This window comes from Monodon monoceros, unplaced genomic scaffold, assembly GCF_005190385.1.
Source record: "Monodon monoceros isolate NGI ecotype Baffin Bay Population unplaced genomic scaffold, NGI_Narwhal_1 Super_Scaffold_5, whole genome shotgun sequence".
Classification (NCBI taxonomy): domain Eukaryota; kingdom Metazoa; phylum Chordata; class Mammalia; order Artiodactyla; family Monodontidae; genus Monodon; species Monodon monoceros.
The window spans coordinates 45393495-45421351 of record NW_021703782.1 but is presented as its reverse complement, the minus strand read 5'-3'; the positions used below and the strand labels follow the sequence as shown (position 1 = coordinate 45421351).

General features: G+C 37.3%; 1 protein-coding gene and 1 pseudogene across 5 annotated transcripts in view; one reads left to right on the top strand and one right to left on the bottom strand.

The window, feature by feature from the left end:
• The window catches only part of DENND4C (DENN domain containing 4C), a 127428-nt gene that overhangs the window by 18023 nt on the left and 81548 nt on the right, over positions 1 to 27857 (top strand). For 4 of the 5 annotated variants that reach the window (XM_029201667.1, XM_029201665.1, XM_029201666.1 and 1 more), the window contains exons 2-5: positions 14522 to 14843; positions 24500 to 24752; positions 25682 to 25751; positions 27643 to 27812. In XM_029201667.1, the coding sequence (XP_029057500.1) occupies positions 14539 to 14843; positions 24500 to 24752; positions 25682 to 25751; positions 27643 to 27812 (798 nt within the window). In that variant the 5' untranslated portion in view covers positions 14522 to 14538. Of the gene's footprint in view, positions 1 to 14521; positions 14844 to 24499; positions 24753 to 25681; positions 25752 to 26305; positions 26378 to 27642; positions 27813 to 27857 lie in introns of those variants that run through there. The other variant, XM_029201668.1, reaches the window with a different exon arrangement.
• LOC114883728 lies at positions 5981 to 7092 on the bottom strand (annotated as a pseudogene).

The following is a 27857-nucleotide window of genomic DNA, read 5'->3' as shown; positions in this document are numbered from 1 at the left end:
TGATTGGTCTGTTCATATTTCGTATTTCTTCCTGGTTCAGTCTTGGAAGGTATACCTTTCTAAGAATTTGTCCATTTCTTCCAGGTTTTCCATTTTATTGGCATAGAGTTGCTTGTAGTAGTCTCTTAGGATGCTTTGTATTTCAGTGGTGTCTGTTGTAACTTCTTTTTCATTTCGAATTTTATTGATTTGAGTCCTCTCCCTCTTTTTCTTGATGAGTCTGGCTAATGGTTTATCAATTCTGTTTATCTTCTCAAAGAACCAGCTTTTAGTTTTATTGATCTTTGCTATTGTTTTCTTTGTTTCTGTTTCATTTATTTCTGCTCTGATCTTTATGATTTCTTTCCTGCTAACTTTGGGTTTTGTTTGTTCTTCTTTCTCTAGTTCCTTTAGGTGTAAGGTTAGATTGTTTATTTGAGATTTTTCTTGTTTCTTGAGGTAGGATTGTATTGCTATAAACTTCCCTCTTAGAACTGCTTTTGCTGCATCCCATAGGTTTTGGATTGTTGTGTTATCATTGTCATTTGTCTCTAGGTATTTTTTGATTTCCTCAGTGATCTCTTGGTTATTTAGTAACGTAGTGTTTAGCCTCCATGTGTTTGTCTTTTTTACGTTTTTTCCCTGTAATTAATTTCTAATCTCAGCGTTGTGGTCTGAAAAGATGCTTGATACGATTTCAATTTTCTTAAATTTCCTGAGGCTTGATTTGTGACCCAAGATGTGATCTATCCTGGAGAATGTTCATGCGCACTTGAGAAGAAAGTGTAATCTGCTGTTTTTGGATGGAATGTCCTATAAATATCAATTAAATCTATCTGGTCTACTGTGTCATTTAACGCTTCTGTTTCCTCATTTATTTTCATTTTGGATGATCTGTCCATTGGTGTAAGTGAGGTGTTAAAGTCCCCCACTATTATTGTGTTACTGTCCATTTCCTTTTTTACAGCTGTTAGCAGTTGCCTTATTTATTGAGGTGCTCCTATGTTGGGTGCATATATATTTGTAATCGTTATATCTTCTTCTTGGATTGATCCCTTGATCATTATGTAGTGTCCTTGCTTGTCTCTTGTAACATTTTTTATTTTAAAGTCTATTTTATCTGATATGAGTATTGCTACTCCAGCTTTCTTTTGATTTGCATTTGCATGGAATATCTTTTTCCATCCCCTCACTTTCAGTCTGTATGTGTCCCTAGGTCTGAAGTGGGTCTCTTGTAGACAGCATATATATGGGTCTTGTTTTTGTATCCATTCAGCAAGCCTGTGTCTTTTGGTTGGAGCATTTAATCCATTCACGTTTAAGGTAATTATCGATATGTAGGTTCCTATGACTATTTTCTTAATTGTTTTGGGTTTGTTTTTGTAGGTCCTTTTCTTCTCTTGTTTGCCACTTAGAGAAGTTCCTTTAGCATTTGTTGTAGATTTGGTGGTGCTGAATTCTCTTAGCTTTTGCTTGTCTGTAAAGCTTTTGATTTCTCCATTGGATCTGAATGAGATCTTTGCCAGGTAGAGTAATCTTGGTTGTAGGTTCTTCCCTTTCATCACTTTAAGTATATCATGCCACTCCCTTCTGGCCTGTAGAGTTTCTGCTGAGAAATCAGCTGTTAACCTTATGGGAGTTCCCTTGTATGATATTTGTCATTTTTCCCTTGCTGCTTTCAGTAATTTTTCTTTGTCTTTAATTTTTGCCAATTTGATTACTATGTGTCTTGGCATGTTTCTCCTTGGGTTTATCCTGTATGGGACTCGCTGCGCTTCCTGGACTTGGGTGGCTATTTCCTTTCCCATGTTAGGGAAGTTTTTGACTATAATCTCTTCAGATATTTTCTCTGGTTCTTTTTCTCTCTTTTCTCCTTCTGGGACCCCTATAATGCGAATGTTGTTGCATTTAATGTTGTCCCAGAGGTCTCTTAGGCTGTCTTCATTTCTTTTCATTCTTTTTTCTTTGTTCTGTTCCACGGCAGTGTATGCCACCATTCTGTCTTCCAGGTCCCTTATCCGTTCTTCTGCCTCAGTTATTCTGCTATTGATTCCTTCTAGTGAAGTTCTCATTTCAGTTATTGTATTGTTCATCGCTGTTTGTTTGTTCTTTAATTCTTCTAGGTCTTTGATAAACATTTCTTGTATCTTCTCGATCTTTGCCTCCTTTCTTTTTCCGAGGTCTTGGATCATCTTCACTATCATTATCCTGAGTTCTTTTTCTGGAAGGTTGCCTATCTCCACTTCATTTAGTTGTTTTTCTGGGGTTTTATCTTGTTCCTTCATCTGGTACATAGCCCTCTGCCTTTTCATCTTGTCTGTGTTTCTGTGAATGTGGTTTTTGTTCCACAGGCTCCAGGATTGTAGTTCTTCTTGCTTCTGCTGTCTGTTCTCTGGTGGATGAGGCTATCTAAGAGGCTTGTTCAAGTTTCCTGATGGGAGGGACTGGTTTGGGTAGAGCTGACTGTTGCTCTAGTGGGCAGAGCTCAGTAAAACTTTAATCCGCTTGACTGCTGATGGGTGGGGCTGGGTTCCCTCCCTGTTGGTTGTTTGGCCTGAGGCAACCCAACACTGGAGCTTACCTGGGCTCTTTGGTGGGGCTAATGGTGGACTGTGGGAGGGCTCATGCCAAGGAGTACTTCTCAGAACTTTTGCTGCCTGTGTCCTTATCCCCATGGTGAGCCACAGCCACCCTCCACCTCTGCAGGAGACCCTGTAACACTAGCAGGTAGGTCTGGTTCAGTCTCCCCTGGGTTCACTGCTCCTTCCCCTGGGTCCCGATGCACACACTACTTTGTGTGTGCCCTCCAAGAGTGGAGTCTCTGTTTTCCCCAGTCCTGTCAAAGTCCTGCAATCAAATCCCACTAGCCTTCGAAGTCTGATTCTCTAGGAATTCCTCCTCCCGTTGCCGAACCCGCAGGTTAGGAAGCCTGACGTAGGGCTCAGAACCTTCACTCCAGTGGGTGGACTTCTGTGGTATGTGTTTTCCAGTCTGTGAGTCACCCACTGAGCAGTTATGGGATTTGATTTTGCTGTGATTGCGCCCCTCCTACCGTCTCATTGTGGCTTCTCCTTTGTCTTTGGATGTGGGGTATCTTTTTTGGTGAGTTCCAGTGTCTTCCTGTCGATGATTGTCCAACAGCTAGTTGTGATTCTGGTGTTCTCACAAGAAGGAGTGAAAGCGCGTCCTTCTACTCCGCCATCTTGGTTCAGCTCCTGTTTTCTTAAGGTTTCTCTCTCTTTTTTTTTTTGCGGTACGCGGTCCTCTCACTCTTGTGGCCTCTCCCGTTGCAGAGCACAGGCTCCGGATGCGCAGGCTCAGTGGCCATGGCTCACGGGCCCAGCCGCTCCGCAGCATGTGGGATCTTCCCAGACCAGGGCAGGAACCCGTGTCCCCTGCATTGGAAGGCGGACTCTCAACCACCGCGCCACCAGGGAAGCCCCCTCTCTCTGTTTTTAATGTCCTGCCTTTTGTTCCTTTTTGGATTGAGTGTATTTTACTATTCCGTTTATCTCCACATTGGTTTATTAACTATACATCTTTTTTATTAAGTACTTGCCTTAGGGTTTATTATATGCATCTTTAACTTTCAACAGTTTACCTACAAATAGTGTTATAGTACTTCATATACTACCTAGTATACTTTCATTCTCTTCCATTCTTCTTCATCATTAAAAAAGGAGATAATACTAGTTATACCTTGTTGGGTTGTTAGGAGTATGAAATGAGTTAATGCATGTAAAATATTTAGAACATAGCTCATGCTTTTATTTATATTGGGAATAATAGAAGAAGACTTCATTAGATGTTTTTGAATCTGCAGATTGCAGGTTTCTCTTTAACTTGCCTCAACTACACCCAAGACTATTGGTTCTCAATTCTGACTGTATATTACAGTTAACTGGGCAGCTTAAAAATTTTTGATGGGAGTGTGCCACCCTCAGAAATTCTTATTTTCTTGGCCTGATTTTAATAAAAAGTATTCTATTAGATTCTAATGTGTAGTTAGAATAGAGAGCCATTACCCTAGACTTTATCATCAAGATCTATAACTTAAAGTATTTTAAGCATCTAATTCTGACTTCCATTTCTTTTTCTGCCAGCTCACATACTTTGATACCATATTTTGACACTTCTTGGATTCTATCTAGACCACCAGGCCATTAGTCACATAACTCTTTCACTGTCCATCATGCGCCTCATACAGTAACTTCTTTCCTTACCCAATTACATTGATTCATTGAATAAAAATGGTAATGCCTGCTAACGTTCTGTACTATTTTGTGGGGTCAGTTTATCATCTCTCTTGTTTCTTCCTTCACTGTAATTAGGGCAAAACTTCAGCCCTGATAAAACACAATTCGTTGCAAACTCTGTGTTCCCTTGAACCTGAGCAGCTGAGTGTGATTGGAGAAAACAAACAACAGTGCTGACTGGTCTCACTTTAAATTTATGGCCACGAATATCCCTTGTGCCCTCAGTATTACCTAGTCATTTTGCTCTTCCACTTTCATTACTAAGAAGACTACTTAATCTCTTTTCTTTCCCTACTCTTTTCTCTCTCTCTTTCTCTCTCTGTATATGCCAAGTCCTCCATCTGTGCTGCGTTCTCTTGTCTATTTAAGGATTTTGCCTCTGATGTTATCCTTTCTGTGCCCTGCATCATCTTTCTTTCCTGATGAATCATATTTGCAAGCATAAGAACATGCTGTAACATCTCAAAATCTGTCTTTGTCTGTCTGTCTCTCTGTCTCACACACACACACACACACCTTTCTTTCTCATGTAGAGAAAAATTTGTTGCAAAGACTTGCTCATACTTACTGTCTCTATTTTCTTACTTTGCATTTTCTCTCCAACTCGCTCCAGGCTGGCTCTTCTCCACCTTCACCAACTAAACCCATTCTAGTCAGTGTTCTCAGTCTTAAAGTTCTCTACCTCTCATCAGCATTTGACACGATTGATCGGTCCCTTGTTTTGGGAAAACCTCACTTGGTTTTCTGGATGCCATGTCATCCTGAATCTTGTCTGATTTATGACAGTTCCTCCTCAGTCTTGTTTTCTAGCTTCTCTTCCCTTGCCTCAAAAGTTGGAGTGGGGTTTCCCTGGTGGCGCAGTTGTTGAGAGTCCGCCTGCCGATGCAGGGGATGCAGGTTCGTGCCCCGGTCCGGGAAGATCCCACATGCTGCGGAGTGGCTGGGCCCGTGAGCCACGGCCGCTGAGCCTGTGCGTCCGGAGCCTGTGCTCCGCAATGGGAGAGGCCACAACAGTGAGAGGCTCGCGTACCGCAAAAAAAAAAAAAAAAAAAAAAGTTGGAGTGCCCTCGGCTTAGGCCTTTTCTTTGTCAGTATTTGTCACTTTTTAGGGTATCTTATTTAATTTTGTGGTTATAAGTATCATTAATTCACTATTGACTCCAGCCTTGATATCTTTATCAAACTCCACACTGTATTGGAGTGCCTTCTCCGCTTGAATGTTTTAGTAGGCATCTCAGACTTAACTTGTCCGATACAGAATGTTGGGTGTTTACTCAAACTTACTCTTTCCTCAGACTTTACCATCTCAATATATGGCACCACTATCCACCCACTTGGTTAGGCCACAAACTGGAAGTCATTCTTAGTTTCTCTTTTCCCTCATACCTCCAATCCATCAGTAGCATTTTTACCTTTAAAACTGTATCTCAAATCTTGGCATTTCTTGTCACTCCCACTCCTTTGCCTTAATATAAGCCACTATTATCTCTCTTTTGGACTGCTACAGTTACCTTCTAACTGCACTCCCTGCTTCTGCTCTTTTCTCCCTCTACTCTGTGTACAGCAACTACTGCGATTTTTTTTCTTTTAAAGACTCAGCACTGTCATCTGGAGGCTGCTAGTTGCTTCCCAGCATGTTTCGAATAAAATCTAGAGACCTTACCTAACCTAAAAGGTCCTGTATGATTTCCGCCTTCACTGACCTCATCTTTCAATAGTCCCCTAAGCTCCAGAACCATGGCTTTCTTGTTGTTCCTCAAAGATCAAGGTATTTACTTGCCCTTAGGCTTTTTAAAAAATTTTCTTCCTGCTTGGAATGTTTTCTGTTGTCATATGATTTACTCTTTCCTTTCACTTCAACCCCTGCTCAGATTTTACCTTCTTACTTCTTCAAAGAGATCTTCCTTGACTGCAGTGTAAAAATAAGCACTTCCATTATCACTTTCTTTCCCTATATCTTGCTTTATTTTTATTCATAGCATGTATGCTTTCTGAAATTATTTATTTATAAGTCTATAGTTATTTACTGATTATTTCCCAACTATAAGCTCCATAAAGACATGACATTTGGTATTTTCATTGCTTTAATTCCTCGCATTTAGAACAAGGTCTGAGACTCAGTCATAGGTTATTAATGTACCAGTAATGATTGTTTGGCAAACATAAGAGCTCCTTCCCATTAGCCACAAAACTGTGAAATACTTATGAATAATCCTAACAAACAATGTAGAAGATCTGGGTGAAGAAAATCATGAGACTACTTAAAGGCTTAAAAAAAAAAAATGACCTAAATAAAATGGAGAGCCATACCGTATGCACTTGACTGGAGAACTTAATATTGTAATATTGGCTGTTCTTCTTAAATAATCTGGGTTTTAGAGTTGTTCCTAACAGAGATCTCAACTTTTTTCCTCCTGAAACTTGATAAGCTTGGATGAGTAAGCCTGGAAAGTTATTTTTTTTTTCCACTCTTCCAATGAGTATTTATTATTAGTTAAGCCATGATTCAGGATCCCAGGGTGGGGATCACCATGTACCCAGGTCCCCCTTCACCACCCTGAGCAGAAGGATGGAGGACAGAAGAGGAGAGGTGGAGCCAGTTCAGATCTTCCCTGGAAACATGCTTTCTGCCCGGCGGTCATCCCAGGTTGACACCCAGGCTATAGGGCAGAAAGACTTGTACACACACCAGTATCATTCACACATGGGGACATCACCTCCTTTAGCATTGCCTTCTCACAGTGGTGGAAGCCTAGGTGGTTCCGCCAGCAGTCCTGGTCTGGCTTTGGTTGGGGAAGTGGCTGTCAAAAGGAGCAGGCTGATAGTTCTTGATTTTGGAGTTGATGTCTCCTGCCATAGTGCTGACTCCTAAAGACACCCCTGAAGCCGCTGGAAGCTCAATGTGACCCTCATCAAAGAGGCCAGTCAAGCCTGGAAAGTTTTTAAAAGGGTGAAGAGGGAGTTTATCTACCACATCAAAAAACATACAGAACTGTTATAATTAGCTGTGGGTGTACTAGCTTGGAAATTGGCCAATGAAACAAAATAGAGGTTAGTTTTTTTTTTTTAGGATTATAGTATATATGATTTTAGTATTTAGTATGTAGATAAAGGTGAGAAAAGAATTCATCAGTAAGTTAAGCGTTCCATTATAAGTAGATGATATGATTATACATGCTATAGAGCATTTGTAAAGCAGTGATACCCATTAGGTTTATTTGAGGTGTGTAGGGCTCTTGCAGTTAAGGATCTAGTTAACGTATGCCTTTAGGTCATCTTCTGTTTCATAAAATATTTCCCTCGCTTCTTCATGGATTCATTTTTTGATCTGATAATGTGTTTACCTCTCTTCCTTTTAATTTGTTATTACTTCCACTGTGTATTTAGTAGTCAAATAACAGAATTTTTAAAATAAACTGTCATTAAACGGACTCTGAATGAGAGACTGAAGTGCATTAAGTATGTATGTTTTGCTGCTTGGTGATACCTATGGCAGTTCTTAATGGCTGGTTCTTGGCTGTATATGAATTGGTGAGGTTGCCAGATAGCTGAGTTTCAGAAACTTGTGAAGTGTTATTTTACTCTGTTACTTTGTGCTCAAAGTGAATAAAGTTTAGGTTTGATTTAGCTTTTAAAGAAAACAAAGGAAAAAACTCCCTGGGGGAGAATTGATCAGGTCTTTGTATTTCTCTCTCTTTCTCTCTGTGTACATATACATATATATACATATATGTATATACAAATATATGTACATATATATACAAAATAATTTAGCACATTTTATATTCTAGTTTTCCAACATTGTAGAGAGTGTAGCTAAAATTGGGAATATTCAGATTAGCAATGATGCTTTTCTGTATACTTCTTGAGTTGAAAGCAGTGTTATTTCACTCTTATTTTCATACTTTTTCCACTTTCCTCCATTTCCCCCTATACTTTTGTTGAAACCTCAAAGGATAGGAACTGCTTTAATAAAAACTTTTTACTTTGAGCAAGATTTGGACTATCGTAATGCGCTCCATTATACCCTTCACTGAGATTTATAGGACCATGAAGTACCATTTACCACATTGCACTTTCTCTTTCTGCATATTATTATTATTTTAAAAATCTGTTTTATTTTACTTATTTATTTTTGGCTGTGTTGGGTCTTTGTTGCTGTGTGTGGGCTTCTCATTGCGGTGGCTTCTCTTGTTGCGGAGCAGAGGCTCTAGGTGTGCGGGCTTTAGTAGTTGTGGCACGTGGGCTCAGTAGTTGTGGCTCACAGGCTCTAGAGCGCAGGCTCAGTAGTTGTGTCACACGGGCTTTGTTGCTCCGCAGCATGTGGGATCTTCCTGGACCGGGGCTCGAACCCATGTCCCCTGCATTGGCAGGTGGGTTCTTAACCACTGTGCCACCAGGGAAGTCCCTAACCAGGTCAATATTTTTTAAATGAAATTTAGAAATTGTTCTTTTCTCGATATTTAATCTTTAGAGTGAATTTAGCCTGCTTATGTGTTTTGTTTGAACTTACTAGTGTTCTAGGATTTTGAATTAGTTGCTGATATTTTAAAACTTGGAGATTTACATTAAAAATCTGGATTATTCCAATGCTCGAGTCTGTACAGTCAGGGTAAAGTTGGAAAGGAACTAACTGGGCTCTCTAAGGCCCTGGCAGTCACACTTGGCACGAGAGGTAGATGACACATGTTTAGGTCACAAGAGTTCTACCCTGGAATGTTGGGGTAAAAAATCCGGATTATTTTGGCTTCCCTTGAAAAGACAAAAAGGAAATTCTGGTTTTGCCCAGTCTGTTTGGCAACAGTTGGATGGATCTGACCAGTAGTGGCTGCCTGTGGTCTCTAGTTCCCACAACTCTTATATCCTGTATGACCCCTTTAAAGCATCTGTGTTTTCAGCCTTTCTTTACAAAACTTTCAGTTGCAGGTGCAACAGTAGAGAATTACACTGCTTTGTGTTCTTAAAAAGAAACTGATTTTATCTGAAATGACTTGCTTTTTCAATTTTGTAGCTCCATGATCCCGCCAGCATAACTGATGTTGATAATGCTTTCTAAATGGAATCACTAAGGTGCTATTTTAAATTGCTTTAATGTAGCAAATAACTTTGATAATACTCTAGTTTCTTTGTGGTTTAAACAGTGTTCATTTTTCATTCTGTATGGCTTGGAACACCAAGGAACACATAGTTTTGAACCTTTAAAAAACTCTTTGTGTTACGATGAGAGGAATTTTGTAAACTACATTTAGCCTTGTAAATTGAAGTTAATAGTATTTTGTTGATATTAACAGTATTTATTAAAATGTATGCCATTCTAAACAGTAAGGTGAAATGAAATTGATTCTGAAAGGTTATCTGGAAAATGAAGTCTAATGATATTTAACTATATATCTAAGTTTTTAATAAATATTTTAATATTTTTTAAAAGGTTTTGTTAATACAGACTCATTTTTACCAGAGATAAAGAAGGTCGTTTTGTAATGATAAAAAGGTCAGTTCATCGAAAGGACGTAGTAATTCTAAATAGTTATGCCTTTAATAACAGAGCTTCAAAGTATGTGAAGCAAAAACTGATAGAACTGAAAAGAGAAATCAACAGATCTATAATTATAGTCAGAACTATAGTTTCAATACCACTCTGTTAATAATTGATTGAACAAGCGGACAAAATCTGCAAGATATATAGATTTGAACAACACTAATAACCTTCTTGACCTCTGTCCAACAACAAAACACACATTCTGCTAAAATGCACATTGTATAATTATCAAATAGACTATATTCTTAGCCATAAAACTAATCTCAATAAACATAAAAGACTTCAAGTCATACACAGTATATCCTCTGAGCACAGTGTAATTAAGTTAGAAGTCAGTAACCGAAAGATTCTTGGAAAATTTCCAAGTACAAAATTTGGAAACTGAAAAACATACTTTAAATAGCCCATTGGGGAATTCCCTGGTGGCGCAGTGGTTGAGAGTCCGCCTGCTGATGCAGGGGACACGGGTTCGTGCCCCGGTCCGGGAAGATCCCACATGCCACGAAGCGGCTGGGCGTGAGCCATGGCCACTGAGCTTGCGCGTCCGGAGCCTGTGCTCCGCAACGGGAGAGGCCACAACAATGAGAGGCCCACATACCGCAACAACAACAACAAAAAATAGCCCATTGGTCAAAGAAAATAAGAAAGAGAAATTTAAAAATATTTTGAACTGAATAAGAAGAAAACATACCTGAATCTGTGGGATGCCACTAAAACATTTTTGGGGGGGGGGTGCATTTTAGCTCTAAATACCTACATTAGGAAAGAAGAAAGATCTCAAATCCATGGCCTCCTCTTCCACCGTAGGAAAGTAGAAGAAGAAGAGCAAATTAAAGTCTACATAGGGACTTCCCTGGTGGTCCAGTGTTTAAGACTCCGGGCTCCCAATGCAGGGAGCCTGGGTTGCATCCCTGGTCAGGGAATTAGATCCCACATGCTGCAACTAAGAGCCCACATGCCGCAACGGAGATCCCGCATGTGGCAACAAAGATCCTGTGTGCACACAACTAAGACCCAGCACAGGCAAATAAATAAATAAATATTAAAAAAAAAAGTCTACATAAACAGAGGAAAGGAAGTAATAAAGTTCAAAGTAGAAATCAATGAAATAGAAAAGCAATAGAAAAAAACCAGTGAAACTGAAAGCTGGTTCTTAGAGAAGATCAATAAAATTGACAGTTTTCTAGCCAGACTGATCAGGATAAAAAGAGAGAAGACACAGACTTACTGATATCAAGAATGAGAGATGTGACATCACTACATAATCTACAGATACTAAAAGGATAATAAGGGAATATTATGAAGAATTTTATACAGTAAATTACATAACTTAGATGAAATGGACAAATTCCTTGCCATAGACTCAATGTGTATGCCCTTTCCCAATTCTTATGTTAAAACGTTATCCCCAGTGTGATGGTATTTGGAGGTAGGACTTTGGGAGGTGCTTTGGTCATGTGGGTGAAACCCTCGTGAATGGTATTAGTGTCTTTCCAAAAGAGCCTCCAGGAAGACCCCTTGTTCCTTTCCACCCTGTGAAGTTACAGTGAAAAGACAGCCCTCTATGAACTAGGAAGCCAGCCATCACTAGACACTGAATCTGCCAGTGCCTTGATCTTGGACTTCCTAGCCTCAAGAATTAAATTTTTTGTTGTTTATAAGTCACCCAACCTATGGTATAGCAGCCTGAATGGACTAAGACCTTCACAAACTATGAAAGTTTACTCAAGAAGAAATACATAATCTGAATTGCCCTGTGTGTTAAAGGAAATGAATTTATAGTTTAAAACCTACCCTCAGGGCTTCCCTGGTGGCGCAGTGGTTGGGAGTCCGCCTGCCAATGCAGGGGACGCGGGTTCGTGCCCCGGTCTGGGGGGATCCCACATGCCGCTGGGCGGCTGGGCCCGTGAGCCATGGCCGCTGAGCCTGCGCATCCGGAGCCTGTGATCCGCAATGGGAGAGGCCACAGCAGTGAGAGGCCCGCGTACCGCAAAAACAACAACAACAGCAACAAAAACCTACCCTCAAAGAAAACTCTAGACCCAGATAATTTCACAGGTGAATTCTATCAAACATTTAAGGAAGACATAATAACAATTCTATACAAACTCTTCGTGAAAATTGAAAGGGGGAAAGTCTTCCCGACTCATTCTGTGAGACTGACATTACCTTGATGTAAAAACCAGATAAAAGACATTACAAGAGGAAAAAAAAACAAAACAAAACTATAGACCAGTATCCCTCATTAACATATATAAAATTTCAAACAAAATTTTAGTGAACAGAATCCAAGGATGTATGAAAAGGATAATGTATGCATGGAAAATAAGCACATGAAAAGGTGGTCAACATTATTAGTTATTAGAAAGATACAAATTAAAACTATAGCTAAGTATCACTGTAGACATAGTAGAATCTAGTTTAAATTAAAACGACTGACCTTATAGAGTGTTGGAGAGGATGTGGAACAGCGGCACTCTCATATGCTGATGATAGGAATGTAAAACGGTATACTCACTCTAGAAAACTATTTGGCACTTTTTTAGAATTGCATATGCCTACCAGGTGACCTAGCCATTCCATCTTAGAATTTACCTAAGGTAAATGAAAGCATACGTGCACACGGCTTGTACATGGGTATTCATGATAGCTTTATAATAGCCCCAAACTGAAAATAACTGATATGTTTATTAACATGGGTGAATGGATAAACATTTTGTAGTATATTCAACAGTGGAATATTACTCAGCAATAAAAATGAATGAACTTGATATAAACAGTAACATGGATGAATCTCAGAATAATTACAGTGAGTGAAAGGAGCCAGACAAAAAAGAATATACTGTATGATGTCGTTTATATCAATTCTAGAAACTAATCTACAGTGACAGAAAGCAGGTCACTCCTTGCCTGGGGAGGGAGGGATGATGAAGGGGTACAAGAATATTTTGGATGTTGATGGATGTGTTCACCATCGTGATTGTGATATGGTTTCACAGGTGTATGCATTTGTGAAAACTTACCAAACTGTACACTTTAAAATATGTGCATTTTATTGTATGTAAGTTATACCTCAGTAAAGTTATTTAAAAAGCACGTAAAATCCATAGAAATATTTAAAATTCCAGGGACTTTCCTGGTGGTCCAGTGGGTAAGACGCTGTGTTCCCAATGCAGGGGGCCTGGGTTCGATCTCTGGTCGGGGAACTAGATCCTGCGTTCATGCCGCAACTAAGCGCCCGCATGCCGCAACTAAGACCCGGTGCAGCCTAAATTACTAAATAAATAAATAAATATTTAAAGAAAATAAAATTTCAAAAGCTTAATTTTATTTTTAGAGGTATTGAGTTTAAAGATAATAGAAATCTTGACTCAGTGTTCATATTCTCTAGGTTTCTACCATGTATTACCTAAGTCTCTTAATATGTATTTTTTTAAAAAAGAAACTGCTTTTTATTAATTAATCTATTTATTTATTTATTTATTTATTTATGGCTGTGTTGGGTCTTCGTTTCTGTGCAAGGGCTTTCTCTAGTTGCGGCAAGCGGGGGCCACTCTTCATCGTGATGCACGGGCCTTTCACTGTCGTGGCCTCTCCTGTTGCGGGGCACGGGCTCCAGACGCGCAGGCTCAGTAGTTGTGGCTCACGGGCCCAGCTGCTCCGCAGCATGTGGGATCTTCCCAGGCCAGGGCTCGAACCCGTGTCCCCTGCATTGGCTGGTAGATTCTCAACCACTGCGCCACCAGGGAGGCCCTGTTAATATGTATTTTGTATAACTTTGTCTTCTTTGGTTATGGTTTTTTATGCTCTGTCTGGTATCTATATATGAAATAGTTAATGACCCCTAAACTTACTTAGTTTACACAGTGTTTACATAAAGTTTTTTAACTATAGGGACAGACTCCTGATTGGATTAAGAGACTGGTTTAATTATGCTTATTACTAGTACCTTTATCTTTTCTGTTAGACTTTGAATAATTCATGATGAACTCATTTCGTTTGTTTAAATGTGAAGTTCGCTCTAGGAATTCTGTAACTCAAAAGAGAATGACATTTAAAAAATAGTATGAATTTTGTTCATTATGTGCATTTTGCTGAAAGGAAAGCACCGCAGCCCACTTCTGATAGTTTGATTATCCTTAACAGGGCCTTAGGCACATAATAGGATCATAGTTGCATTACAAATGAATCGATGCCATAAACTTGTACTTCATACTAGGTAAAAGCTGACAAGATGATATCAAAACAAGCTTCTTGGGTTTCCCTGGTGGCGCAGTGGTTAAGAATCCGCCTGCCAGTGCAGGGGACACGGGTTCAAGCCTTGGTCTGGAAAGATCCCACGTGCTGCGGAGCAACTAAGCCTGTGTGCCACAACTAGTGAGCCTGTGCTGTAGAGCCTGTGAGCCACAAGTGCTGAACCCACGTGCCACAACTACTGAAGCCCACCTCAATGAGAAGCCTGCGCACTGCAACGAAGAGTAGCCCCGGCTCGCCACAACTAGAGAAAGCCCATGCGCAGCAATGAAGACCCAACGCGGCCAGAAATAAATAAATTTATTATTTTTTTTTAGAAAACAATTATTTTTTTTAAAAAAACAGTCTTCTACAGAATAACAATTTGATTATAAATCCAACTGGGAAATGTGCCTGTTAATCACTTGTTAACTCAGGAGTATTTTAACTTAGTGAGTTAGGATAAAGCATTTTATTTAATTGATGTCTTTTTTTTTTTCTTCCTCTCTTCTAGGATATATAGAAGCAGCCATGATAGAAGACAAAGGGCCAAGAGTGACTGACTACTTTGTTGTGGCAGGTCTCATTGATACATCTACTCTTTTGGATCAAGAAATAAATCGTTTAGATACTAAGTCTACTGGACCTAAAGCTCCAATTACAGATATTGCAGTTATTAACAAATCAGCTGGGGAAACAGTACCTGAGGGTTACACCTGTGTTGAAGCCACTCCGTCAGCTCTGCAGGCAAACTTGAACTACGGAAGTCTGAAAAGCCCAGAACTGTTCCTCTGTTATAAAAGAGGGAGAGATAAACCACCCCTTACTGACATTGGGTACGGTGACTTATTTTCTTTTGCTATAGTGAAGAGAATAAAATTTATTTAAGGTTCATGGCAATAGAAATTCAAAATCCTTGATAGTTCTATTATTATTTGTGACTTCAAAATCAAGTATAGTAAGATATATGTATCTCTGTCCATCCTTACTGAATTTCTCTGTATAGGATTGAGTCATTAGATTATTTCCTTTCAAAAGTATATTGAAATGAAGGCGTTAGAGCCTGAAATGTGATTTCATTTCTGTTTGTACATATCAGATAAGCTTATTAATTAAACATAAAAGAGCAAAAAGCTATAATAAAAGACAGTATATTTTTAAGGAGTTAGTTGGGTTACGCGATGAGCTTTTGTGAAGCTCTGAACTCATTTAACAAAGGAACATTCCTGTTTTAAAAGATACAATTGGGACTTCCCTGGCAGTCCAGTGGTTAAGACTCCCTGCTTCCACTGCAGGGGGCACGGGTTTGATCCCTGGTTGGGGAACTAAGATCCTGCATGCCGTGAGGCATGGCCACACACACACACAAAAGATGAAAAATACAGTTGCACTGTGTGGTTTTTAATGCCAGGAGCAAAGCATTTACGGTTTAGAAGGAGTATAGTTGTTATGAGGTATTTAGTGTCTAGTCCACAGCCAATGAAGATCATTCTTCTGTGTAAAATCTTTTTCTCCAAAAATGTCTATGTTGACTCTTCTTTATATAAGATGTGCTTTTAGAATACCTGTAATACTTTACCATATATACATGTCATGTATTAAGCTCTTCTGCTCATTATAATTACCATCAGTTAGTACAAACATACGTATTTGAGAGCATCTTGGGAAATATTCAGGATCAATTTGTTCATTTATGCAAAACACGCAGTTGGAATTTTGATGGGTATTGCATTTAATCTGCGTATCAATTTGGGGGGAGTATTGCCATCTTTACCATATTAAGTCTTCCAAACTATATGAGTTTTCTTTACATTTATTCAGGTCTTATTTCTTTTAGCACTATTTTATGGGTTTTAGTGTACAAGTCTTTCACCTCCTTAATTAATTTTTTAAAATATTTATTTATTTAATTTATTTGGTTGTGCTGGGTCTTAGTTGTGGCAGGTGGCCTCCTTAGTTGTGGCTCGCCCGGCTCCTTAGTTGTGGCATGCAGACTCTTAGTTGCAGCATGCATGTGGAATCTAGTTCCCTGACCAGGGATCAAACCTAGGCCCCCTGCATTGGGAGCACGGAGTCTTAACCACGGCACCACCAGAGAAGTCCCTCCTTAATTAATTTTATTAAGTATTTCATTCTTTTGGATTCTGTTATAAACGGGATTATTTTCTTAATTTCTTGTTCGGATTGTTCTTTTTTGGATGTGTGGCAACACAGGTGGGTTTTATCAACTTCATGTGTTAATCTTATACCCTGCAATTTTGCTGAATTTGTTAGCTCTAATAGCTTTCTTGTGGATTTTGGGGGGATTTTTTATTGTATAGAATCATGTCATTTGCAAATAGAGATAGTTTTATTCCTTCCTTTGCACTTTGATTTATCCCCCGCAAACACACCCCCCTTGTCTTATTGCTCTGGCTAGAACTTAACAGTACAGTGTTGAATAGCAGTGGTGAAAGCAGGCATCCTTTTCTCATTCCTGATCATAGGTGGAAGGCTTTCAGTCTTTCACCATTGAGTATGATGTAGCCATGGGTTTTTCATAAATGCTATTTATCATGTTAAGGAAGGTCCCTTCTATTGCTGGTTTTATGAGGGCTTTTACCATAAAAATGTGTTGGGTTTTGTCAATTGCCTCTTCTTTTTTAATTGATAATGATCATGTGGATTTTTCCTTCATTTTATTAATGTGATGTATTACATCGATTGCGTTTCTTAACATTGAGTCCCTCTTTTAATGTAACCATAATACCACACCTAAAAAATGATTAATTCTTGAATATCATCATATATCCAAATTACCCTGATTGCCCAACGAAATGTTTTTTTTTAAAGAGTTGGTTGCTGGTGGCTCTGTTCATAGTTGTTCTGATATTAAGAACAGTAGTGAGCTGCTACATTTGACCACCACTTGTTTTGCTCATCATTTCTTTACTGTTCCAACAGAGCTCTGGTGAAATTGTCCCAAGGTCCTCATTATGTTCAAATTTCCAAAGCCAAAGGATGTTTTGTCCTTATCTTACTTTACTTTAACTCCTTTAGTATAGTACATATCACCCTATTTAGCGTCTACAATTTTCCTTCAAGTCAGTACAGTTGCAGTGGGGGTCATACAACTTTATAAGGTTAGTGGACATAAGAGCCAGTTTAGAAAGGACGGAGCATGATTGGGAATTGGAGTTATAGAGGCTTCTTTTTGAAAGCGTGACTTTAAGGGAAAGAGAAGATAGTTATGGGCCTTGCTATTTTGTCATGGTCCAGTATTGTCCATAGGGCCTGTGAGTGTGTTAGAGAGTCAGAATCTCAGGCACTGCCCTAGATCTACTGAATCTGTATTTTAACGAAATCCCCAGCAGCAGTGGTTTAGGATACCTGGAAGGTGAGGGGAAACAGAGTCCAGGGCTATTTTTTAACATTTCTCCCAGGAGAGAACCTTGAACATCTTTATATTGAAGGGAAGAAACCAATGGAGAAGGAAGGGTTGAAAATATAGGACTGAGAGGTTTTGCTGTCAGTTCTTTTATTTTCTCTGTGGTTTTCTTAAGAAGATAGGTAATATCCATAATAGGATGGGTATAGGATAAAAGTTTGATAATATTCATGTCAGTTGAAGGGAAACCAGCCCCAGGGACTTACTTGTGTTCCAGCCCTCACTGTTCTCTCTGTTAGCCATCCTTTAAAGGTTATCTGTTCACATCCTCATCCCCAGACCTCCCACCATATAGTTGTAATTAAAAGGGTATAAGTCTCTGAAAGATTGTTGTTCCTTGTGATTCAGGGGCATAACTTAAAAATGATGACTTAGATAATTATACTTAGATGCTTTCAGGTTGCAAGCGGCTCTTTCATTTATATCTTGCAGTTCCCTAAGGCTTCTAATTTCTGTTAACTGATCCAGGTTTGCTTGAGTGTGCGGTTGTCTTTTAGCTGATCATGGTGGTAAAGTTTCTCTCCAGATCAAATAATTGTTAATATCTGGTGATTTGGTCTTTTCTTCCCTCTTTCCCCTCAATTAAGCATACTAGTGAGGTTTGGAAAAACCTGTTAGCCAGTATAAAGACAGGTACCCATCTCATTCAACTAAATATGAAACAGAGTTGTCAAACTTTTGACCTTTTAGACTGTTTTATAAACAAGATGAGATATTTATAAAAATAACAGTTTTTTTTTCCTGGAAAAGATGTTAAGTTACAGTATGTAAGATCTGATATTCCCTCATAATTTCAAATACTCCATAAAGTGTAATTTAATCAGGTCACTATATTATTGTATATGTCAGATGTGTTTTTTGAGATAAGGAATCACAGACTATACAAAGTTTTTATCTTCCTTCACTTATCAGATTGATTGACTTTCATATGAATTTTTTTCCAGCACTTTTGGTTTTTGAAAAATTTCAAACATACGGAAAAGTTAACAGAATATTGTAATAAACACCAGTATCCTTTTCTCCTAAATGGTAAACTGTAGTATAATGAACAATATGCTATCCATCTAGATTCAACAAATTAACATTTTCCAATATTTTTGTTAAACTATTTGAAACGAGGCTGAAGCTATCATAACAATTCTCCTATGAATACTTCATCATGCATCCCTTAAGACATGTTCCTAATGACCATGGTATATAGAAAATTAATAATTCCATCATATTTTTCAGTGTCCACTCCCTAGCCAAATATTTGCAGTCGTCTCAAGAATGTTTATTTATAGCTTAAAAAAAAATCCAGGATCCTGTCGTGGCTTACCTGTTGTATTTGGTTATTTTACCTCTTTAGTCTGTTTTAGAACATTCCACAACATTTTTCTGTGATATATAGACATTTTGCAGAGTCTGGGCCACTTGTTTTATAGAATGCCCTACATTCTAGATTTATCTGATTGTTTCCTCATCAAGTCATTTAACTTGTTCCTTTATTGTCAGTATTTCCTGTAAACTGGATGTTAGGTTTAAAGTCTGGATTAAATGTACATTAAATATTTTTGGCAAGAATACTTACAGGTAGTGCTAGCATCAGGAAAGCATGTAGTGACAGATTGTCCCATAATTAGTGATGCTAAGTTCAGTCACTTGGTTAAATGGTTAATTGCTTGCTATCTATTGTAAAGGCATTTTTATTTTTTCTGTTATTTAAGTAATTTGTGGAGTTGTGGGCATTGTTTAAATATCTTGTCCCCTAAAACCTTTTCACTTACTGTTTCCATTGGTCATTGCCTGAATTAGATCTTGTATGGGGGGATGTAAAATGAGACTTTTCTAACACTGTCATTTAAAAAATACATTTTTAATTGGCATTTTATTATAATGAAGAGCTTTCCTATTCTCTTGGCCTCATTTTTTTTTTTTTTTTTTTTTTATGTGGTACGCGGGCCTCTCACTGTTGTGGCCTCTCCCGTTGCGGAGCACAGGCTCCGGACGCGCAGGCTCCGGACGTGCAGGCTCAGCGGCCATGGCTCACGGGCCTAGCCGCTCCACAGCATGTGGGATCTTCCCAGACCGGGGCGCAAACCCGTGTCCCCTGCATCGGCAGGTGGACTCTCAACCACTGCGCCACCAGGGAAGCCCGTCATTTTTTTTAATGAGACAGATTTTTAAATTTTCTTTGAGTATAATTGAGGAACTGTGAATTTTAATTTATTCCGTTTGATAAAAATCAATTGCAATCCTTATTCTTTTTGCCCAAATTGTCCCAAGTTTGGCCAGTGGGAGCCCTTTCCAGCTGACTGCTATGTCAATCAAAATTTGGAGCTATGTGTATTCATTGTTACTGAGGTGTTTATTTTTTATATAAATAAATATATGAATCATGAGTTCATACTCATATTTCAACTTCAAATTTTAACATTAAAATCTTATTGAACTCATTTTGGATTGTATCTTGTTTCTCTTATGCTGAAAATCTTGGTTTCTAAATCATAAATATGTTACTTATTTATCTTATTTACATAAGGTAATCTCAAGTTATAGTATCAGTTTTACTACCAATAGTAATTCTGTTACTGAGTTCCTTGTCCCTAGAATAAAACCCATTAAGCATTTACAGAGTACTGTGTTAAAAAATTATATGAAATAGTTTTTCTATGTGGTTATATTACCAATTTGCTATGCAGTTAGGTTCATTTGTTCCTTTTTGTGTTTCATTTGTTTTAAAATTCTTTTAATATGGAAAATATTGTTGTGGTTCAAAACACATAAAAAGATATATTTAGAGAAGTATTGCTTCAGTTTCTGTTTCCTCTACTCCTTTCTCTATACTTTCTGCCCTCCCCTCTCCTGTTGTTTAGTTTCTGATTTATCCTTTCAGTGTGTGTTTTTACAGAAATAAACACATATGTGTGTATAGTTTTATTTCTTCCTCTTAAACAAAATGCAGATACTATGTACACTGTTTTATACTCTGTTTTTTCACCTAACACCATCTCCTGGGAACCACTCCATTTCTGAAAATGGAGATCTTTCTCACTTTTTTTTTTTTTTTTTATAGCTTTGTAACACTTATTTGTGTGGATGTATCATACTTCATTCATCCAGCCTCTATTGATGGACATTTGGGTTCTTTCCTATCTTGTGCCCTTAAAGAATGCTTTGGTGAATAATGTTGTGCATATGTTGTTACATATTTGTGGAGTTATATTTTCAGGTAGATCCTAGAAAGGAATTGCTGGGTTAAAAGATACATACATGCATAATTTTGTTAAATGTTACCAAATTTCCCTCCATTGTGATTGTGCTATTTTATCCTACCATCATCACTGTATGTGAGTGCTTCTTTCCCCACAATGCCATCAACAAAGTATGTGACAAGATTTTTGAATTTTTGTCAGTCTCACAGTAGAGAAATGGTATGTCAGAATAATTTTAATGAGGTTAAGTATTTCTTCAGTGTTTAAGGACCGTTTTTTCTTTTGTGAACTGTTAATGTCCTTTGGCATTAACTGTTTGTTAATGTCTTTTTTAAAAACAGGTTTTTGATTAATTTATTCTTTTAAAATTCAGGATAGTGGTTTTCCTTAATGATATAGTGATTGGAAGGGAGAATAATGAGAACCATTGGTGATTGTCTGTTTTTTGGTCTGGAGCTGGTTATACAGGTTTGTACACTTTATGCCAATAAACTGAGCAATATGCTTAAGTAATAAAATAAAATAAAAACAGGTTTTTGGTCTTTTTCTGTTTTTTTTAAATGAGATTTTTATGTGTTAGGAAGATGAACTTTTTGTAAAAGAGTCACTGGATGTTTTCTCCAAGTTTATTAATTTGTCTTTTTTTAAAATTGAAGTATAGTTGACTTACACTGTTATGTTAATTTATAAGGTATACAGTGTAGTGGTTGAATATTTATAGATTATACTCCATATAAAGTTATAAAATATTGATTATATTCCCTGTGCTGTACATTACAGCCTTGTAACTTATTACAAGTAGTTTGTATCTCTTAATCCCTTTTACCTATTTTACCCCTTCTCCATTCCTCTCCCCTTATAATTTGTCTTTTGACTTGATTTACAGCGTTTTTTTGTCATGTAAAGTTTATTTTATGAAGTTTATTTTCTTACTCTTTTCTTTTATTGCCTCTAGATTTTGAGTCATAGTTACATTTTTCCTACTGCTAGGTTTTCTTTTAGTATGTTTTCATTCTTTACATTACATATGTGATCCACTGGGAGCCCTTATTGTGTATAGTGTGAACTACAGATAGAATTTTGTTTGTTTATTTTTCCCAATGGCAATTTGCTTATTCAAGCACCGCTTATTAAATTAAAAAGTCCATCTTTCCCTCAGTGTATTGAAGTGTCACCTTTATCATATACTAGATTTCTGTTCATTGTTCTTTCTATTTACTCATTTGCCAATACTATTTTGATTTAAATATAGAGGCTTTATAGTGTTATATTTACTTGGGCTTTAACAACTTCATTGAGCTATAATTCACATATCGTACAATTCAGCCATCTAAAGTGTACAATTAAATGGTCTTTAGTATATTCACAGAGTTGTGTAGCCACAGTCCATTTTAGAACATTTTCATCACTCTGAAAAGAAACCTTATACCCTTAGCAGTCACTCTCCAATACTCTTTCCTACTCTCTAGTCCTAGGCAACTACTAAATTACTTTCTGTCTCTGTAGATATACCTGTTCTGGACATTTCATGTAAATGCAATCATACTATATGTGGTCTTTTTTGTCTGGCTTTTTTCACTTAATATGTTTACAAGGTTCATCCATGTTGTACCATGTATCAGTACTTCTTTGTTTTTATTGATCCATGATATTGTTACATGGCTATACTACAATCTACATATCCATTCATTAGTTGATGGACATTTGATTGTTTCCACTTTTTGGCTGTTGTGGATAATGATGTTATAAGCATTTGTGTACCAGTGTTTGCATAGATGTGTTTTCTTTTCTCTTGTGTATATACTGAGAAGAATCTATGTTTATTTTTCCTCTTGGGTCATGTGGAAAATCTATGTTTAACCCATTGAGGAACTGTCAGACTGTTTTCCAGAGCTGTTGATTTCCACCAGCATTGTATGAGGATTCCAATTTTTCTGACACTTGTTATTATCTGTCTTTTTTATTCTAGCCATTCCCATGAATGTGAAGTGGTATCTCATCGTGGTTTGATTTGTAGTTCCCTAATGGCTAATAGTATGTTCAAGATCTTTTTATGTGCTTTCGGACATTTGTATATCCTCTTTGGATAAATGTCTATTTAGATTCTTTGCCCATTAAAAACAAAGAAGGTGTTTTATTTTATTTTATTATTTATTTATTTTTTGCGGTACGCGGGCCTCTCACTGTTGTGGCCTCTCCTGTTGTGGAGCACAGGCTCCGGACGTGCAGGCTCAGCGGCCATGGCTCACGGGCCCAGCCGCTCCGCAGCATGTGGGATCTTCCCGGACCGGGGCACAAACCCGTGTCCCCTGCATCGGCAGGCAGACTCTCAACCACTGCGCCACCAGGAAAGCCCAAGATGTTTTATTTTAAAATAATTTTACTTTTACAGAAGAATTGTAAAGATAGTACAGAGAATTCCTATATATCCTTAGCCAGTCCTGTGCCCATTTTTAAATGGTGTAATTTTTTATATTGATTTGTAAGATTTTTTTTTTTACATATTCTGGAAAGAATTTCCTAGTTAAATATATGATTTGAAAATATTTTCTCACAATCTGTGGTTATCATTTCACTTTCTTGATGGTATCATTTGTAGCACGGAAGTTATTAATTTTAATGAAGTCCAGTTTATCTGTTTTTCTTTTGTCACTTGCGCTTTTGGTGTCACATATAAAAAGGCTTAGTCTAACACAAGGCCACAAAGATTTATTTCTGTGTTTTTTTCTAGGAATTTTATAGTTTTAACTCTTACATTTAAGTGTTTGATCCATTTTTGGTTTTCTGGTGTGTAGTGTAAGGAAGGGGTCCAACTTTGTTCTTTTGCATTTGGATATCCAGTTGTCCCAGCACCATTTGTTGAAAAGATTATTCTTCTCCCATTGATTTATCTTGCAACTCTTGTCAAAATCAATTGACTGTAAGTGTATGGGTTTAATTCCAGACTGTCCGCGTTATTCCATTGATTTATATGTTTATCTTTATTCTAGTACTGAACTGTACTGATGACTAGATTGGTAGTAAGTTTTGAAATGGGGGAGTGTGAATCCTCCAAGTCTGTTGTTGTTTTTCCAGATTGCTTTGGCCTATACTGGGTCCCTTGCATTTACATATGAACTTTAGGATTTTGTTGCCTATTTCTAAAAAGAAGGCAGCTAGGATTTAGATAGTAATTTGACATCTAACCAATATTAAGTCTTCTTATCTATGACCATGAGATGACTTTTTATTTATTAGCTCATCTCTTTAAACGGTGTTTTATAGTTTAAGTCGGGATTTTTTTTTTTTTTTTTGCGATACGAGGGCCTCTCACTGCTGTGGCCCCTCCCATTGCGGAGCACAGGCTCTGGACGCGCAGGCTCAGCGGCCATGGCTCACGGGCCCAGCTGCTTCGCGGCATGTGGGATCCTCCCGGACTGGGGCACGAACCCTTGTCCCCTGCCTCGGCAGGTGGACTCTCAACCACTGCGCCACCAGGGAAGCCCAGTCAGGGGATTTTTAAAGGTGAAATTTTGACAGGAATTATGAACGTAAATTTTGTGAAAACACCTGAATACTAGATAAAGCTTCTGAGAATTGACCTGAGGATGATTGTGGTATTGCCCCTTTTTTGTTTCATATGTTTCTTGTAATAAGCAATAAAATCAAGTTGTTTGATCCTATTTACACTTCTAAAATTGTATTCTAGCTGTTGAAAAATAGTAGGAGATTTATAATTCCCAAAGTAATTATTTTAGTTTTGGTTTGCAGTTAACATTTGGGAAACAAAAGGGGAGACCAAAAAAAAATTATTTTGTTCTCAAGGAGAAAACTAGCCTTAACCTGACATATGTTAACTTATCTATTTATTTCTTCCCTCCCTGCCATGCAGAGTTTTATATGATGGGAAAGAAAGACTAATTCCAGGATGTGAAGTGATCCAAGCCACACCCTATGGTCGCTGTGCCAATGTCAACAATAGTTCAACTACTTCACAAAGAATCTTTATCACTTATCGAAGGGCTCCTCTAATTCGACCCCAGAATTCGTTGGCTGTAACTGATATCTGTGTTATCGTAACCAGTAAGGGAGAAACCCTTCCTCATACCTTCTGCAAAGTTGACAAAAACTTAAATTGCGGAATGGTAAGAATAAAGTTTCATTTCCAAAATTTCATACGAAAATTAAAAAAAATTTTTTTGGACCTCTATTATTGGGCTTATTATTTACTCTCAGTTTATATTGTCATGATTTTTTTTATTACTTTTAGCTCTCTAATTTTTATGGTTCATAATAACTTAAAAAAATCCTTAGCTACCTGATGTTTTAGAATAATTTCATCCAGAAAATAGATGCTTAAAGTCAGGGATTTTTTTTTTTTTGATATGTGCTAATACATTACACTAATATACAGGTTTTGTTAGCTTTTGGGTTTTAGTGGTGTCTTCAAGGACAATTACAGGGAGATTGGGTCAAGACACCCTTTATATTTATTTATTTTAAATATTGTAGTTTTCGTATTTATTTTAAAAGGGCTCTACTGAAGAAGAAAATGCAACATATACATTTGATTTATAGTTTTACGACACTGAAGTTTACTGTTGGGTTATGTTTATTTTGAAAAACAACTTAAAGGAAACTAATATTAGCTTAAATGAGGTATAGGCAGAGATGACCCATGCACCCAAGGCTATTAGTCAAGACAGGTTTGCCTCTGGAGATAATGACTTCATAGCATCTAGTGACCCCAGTCTTCCCTAGTTTGGGCTCAGCACCCACGTTTTGTGCTGTTTCTTTCAAATAGAGGCAGCCTCTGCATGATTACAGAATTGTAAAATTTTTGAAACAACCTTTGCATCAGTTTAATTTTCGTGGCAATATTTTTTTGTTCCTTTTCTTCTAGTGTTTTCAGTTTCATGTTTTGCTGTATTGTATACTATATATAGTCTGTTTGATAAACATGTTTTAAATAGACTTCCTTGAGGAAATAATCAAAATCTTTAGAAGACATTCAACAAAATCAATTTATTATCACTCTTTTGTCTTTTTTTTAAACCTAATTTATATTTTACAGTGGGGTTCCAGTGTGTTTCTGTGTTATAAGAAGTCTGTGCCTGCTTCCAATGCAATAGCATATAAAGCTGGTAAGTAAATGAAAAAAAAAGGTCTCTGTATTGTTGCACACTAACATTTGGTTAGAAGAGACAGTGTATGCTCCCTTATACAGTCTGTGGAATTGATCTATTCATAAATTGAATTATCTGTAACTTTAGCATGTAAAGGCATAAGTTTTCCTAAATACATTACATATTACAAGATACATTAGTATTTACCCCCACCAATAAAAATATACTGTTAATTAAATGGAAAATTTTATTCCAAACAAGCATTTGTGGAATAAACATTCAATTTTAGTCTACACTAATAGATTTAATAGTTGAGTGGAAAATATTTACTCTCTGACCTTTTATATTTTGGCAGTCAGAAAGGTGTCAAACTACATCTTTACTTCTTATATATTTCCTTCTCTTATCTCTGTGTGTCTGATTTGAAAGCACATGTTACTTGCCATGAAAGGTGGAGTTGCTTCCTTTCTCCCTTGTTGCAAAGAATCAGCTATATGGAAGAGAGGAGAACCTTTTCTGCCATGAAGTGTTTGAGAAATCTATCGCCACATTCTTAACTGCACAGTAAAGTGTCAAGGGCTGTAAAGATTTAAGTGTGACCTCTTCATCCCACTGGTATGGTGGGATAAAAACTGAAAATACAGGTATGCTCCAGTTGTAAATAGAAGAGATACTGGAATACTTCTTTGTGAAAAGAAGCAGTGTCAGTTACTTTTTATTGTGCACAATTTTTGGAATAAAGTTTTACTTCAGGGAAGTCAGGCAAATCCATATATGAGAAATCTTAATTGTCCTCATAAAGACATTCATACTAATGTATCAAACCATTTAATATAAAAATAAAGCCAACAATTAAGAGTTATAAATTTCAGTATCACTTTAAAATGTAATACTGTTAATATTGCTGTAATGTGTTGATTATATATGATTTCCTTAGAAGTTTTTTTTTTCTTTTTGGTGGTGAGAAAGTGTCACTTAAAGAAAACGTATAGAAACAAGTTTTGTGAAGGTGTTCAGGTATTTGATATAAGACATATTTTAGAATAAAGAATTTTGTAGACTGAATTTGGACTCAAAATTCTGCTACTGACTTTCAAGTGCTTAACCTAGAGGTGGTCTGTGTATTAGAGATATTAGAGGCTAATGAATTGATGCCATGTAGCTACTTTATTCTGGTCTTTGTTATGCTTCTCAGAGTGCCCCCTGCTCCTGCTTCCTTGATCTCGCAAACTCTGTACAGAAACAAGAGTTTCTGTCTCATTTACTTTTCATGTTACATTCATTTTACACTGCTGCTCTCTCAAGAAAAGTTTAGGGGCTGTGATAATTTCTGCTGCCTTGGCATTATTTCATAACACTTGTCCCTTCCCTGAATTTTTTTTTCTCCCCACAGAAGACTAACTGAAATAGTTGATAAATTTCCCTGTATGTTTCTTGCATTCTCTAAGATGTTGGCAGTATGTAGGGAAAATACATTAAGATTAATGATCCTGTTGAATAGAGTTTTAACTAGTATATTTAATACATTTTAATGTTACAGTGAACTTTTAAGTCCATGGGTAAAAATAAATGGTAGATTTGTTATTTATTTTAATTACTGATATGGCAAGAGAAAAATTGATCTTGAAATTTCACACAAATATTTCTGTAGAATGTGCTATTAAAATATCCTATTAATATGTATCCTATTAATATGTAATTAGTAACTATTTAAAAGTAACTATTTAAAAAAAATTATCGGGAGTTCCCTGGCAGTCCAGTGGTTAGGACTTGGCGCTTTCACTGCTGTGGGCCCGGGTTCAATCCCTGGTCAGGGAACTAAGATCCTGTAAGCCGTGTAGCACAGCCAAAGAATAAAAAATAAAAAAATAATAAATAAATAAATATCATTATGTCCTTTCTCCAATAGGTTTAATTTTTAGGTATCCAGAAGAGGACTATGAGTCATTTCCGCTCTCGGAATCTGTCCCTCTCTTCTGCCTTCCGATGGGAGCTACAATTGAATGTTGGGATCCCCAAAGCAAATACCCGCTTCCAGTTTTTTCAACTTTTGTCCTCACAGGCTCTTCTGCTGAAAAGGTATATTTTTTCCTCTTCTATTAAACCTATTTTGTCCATGTTTTT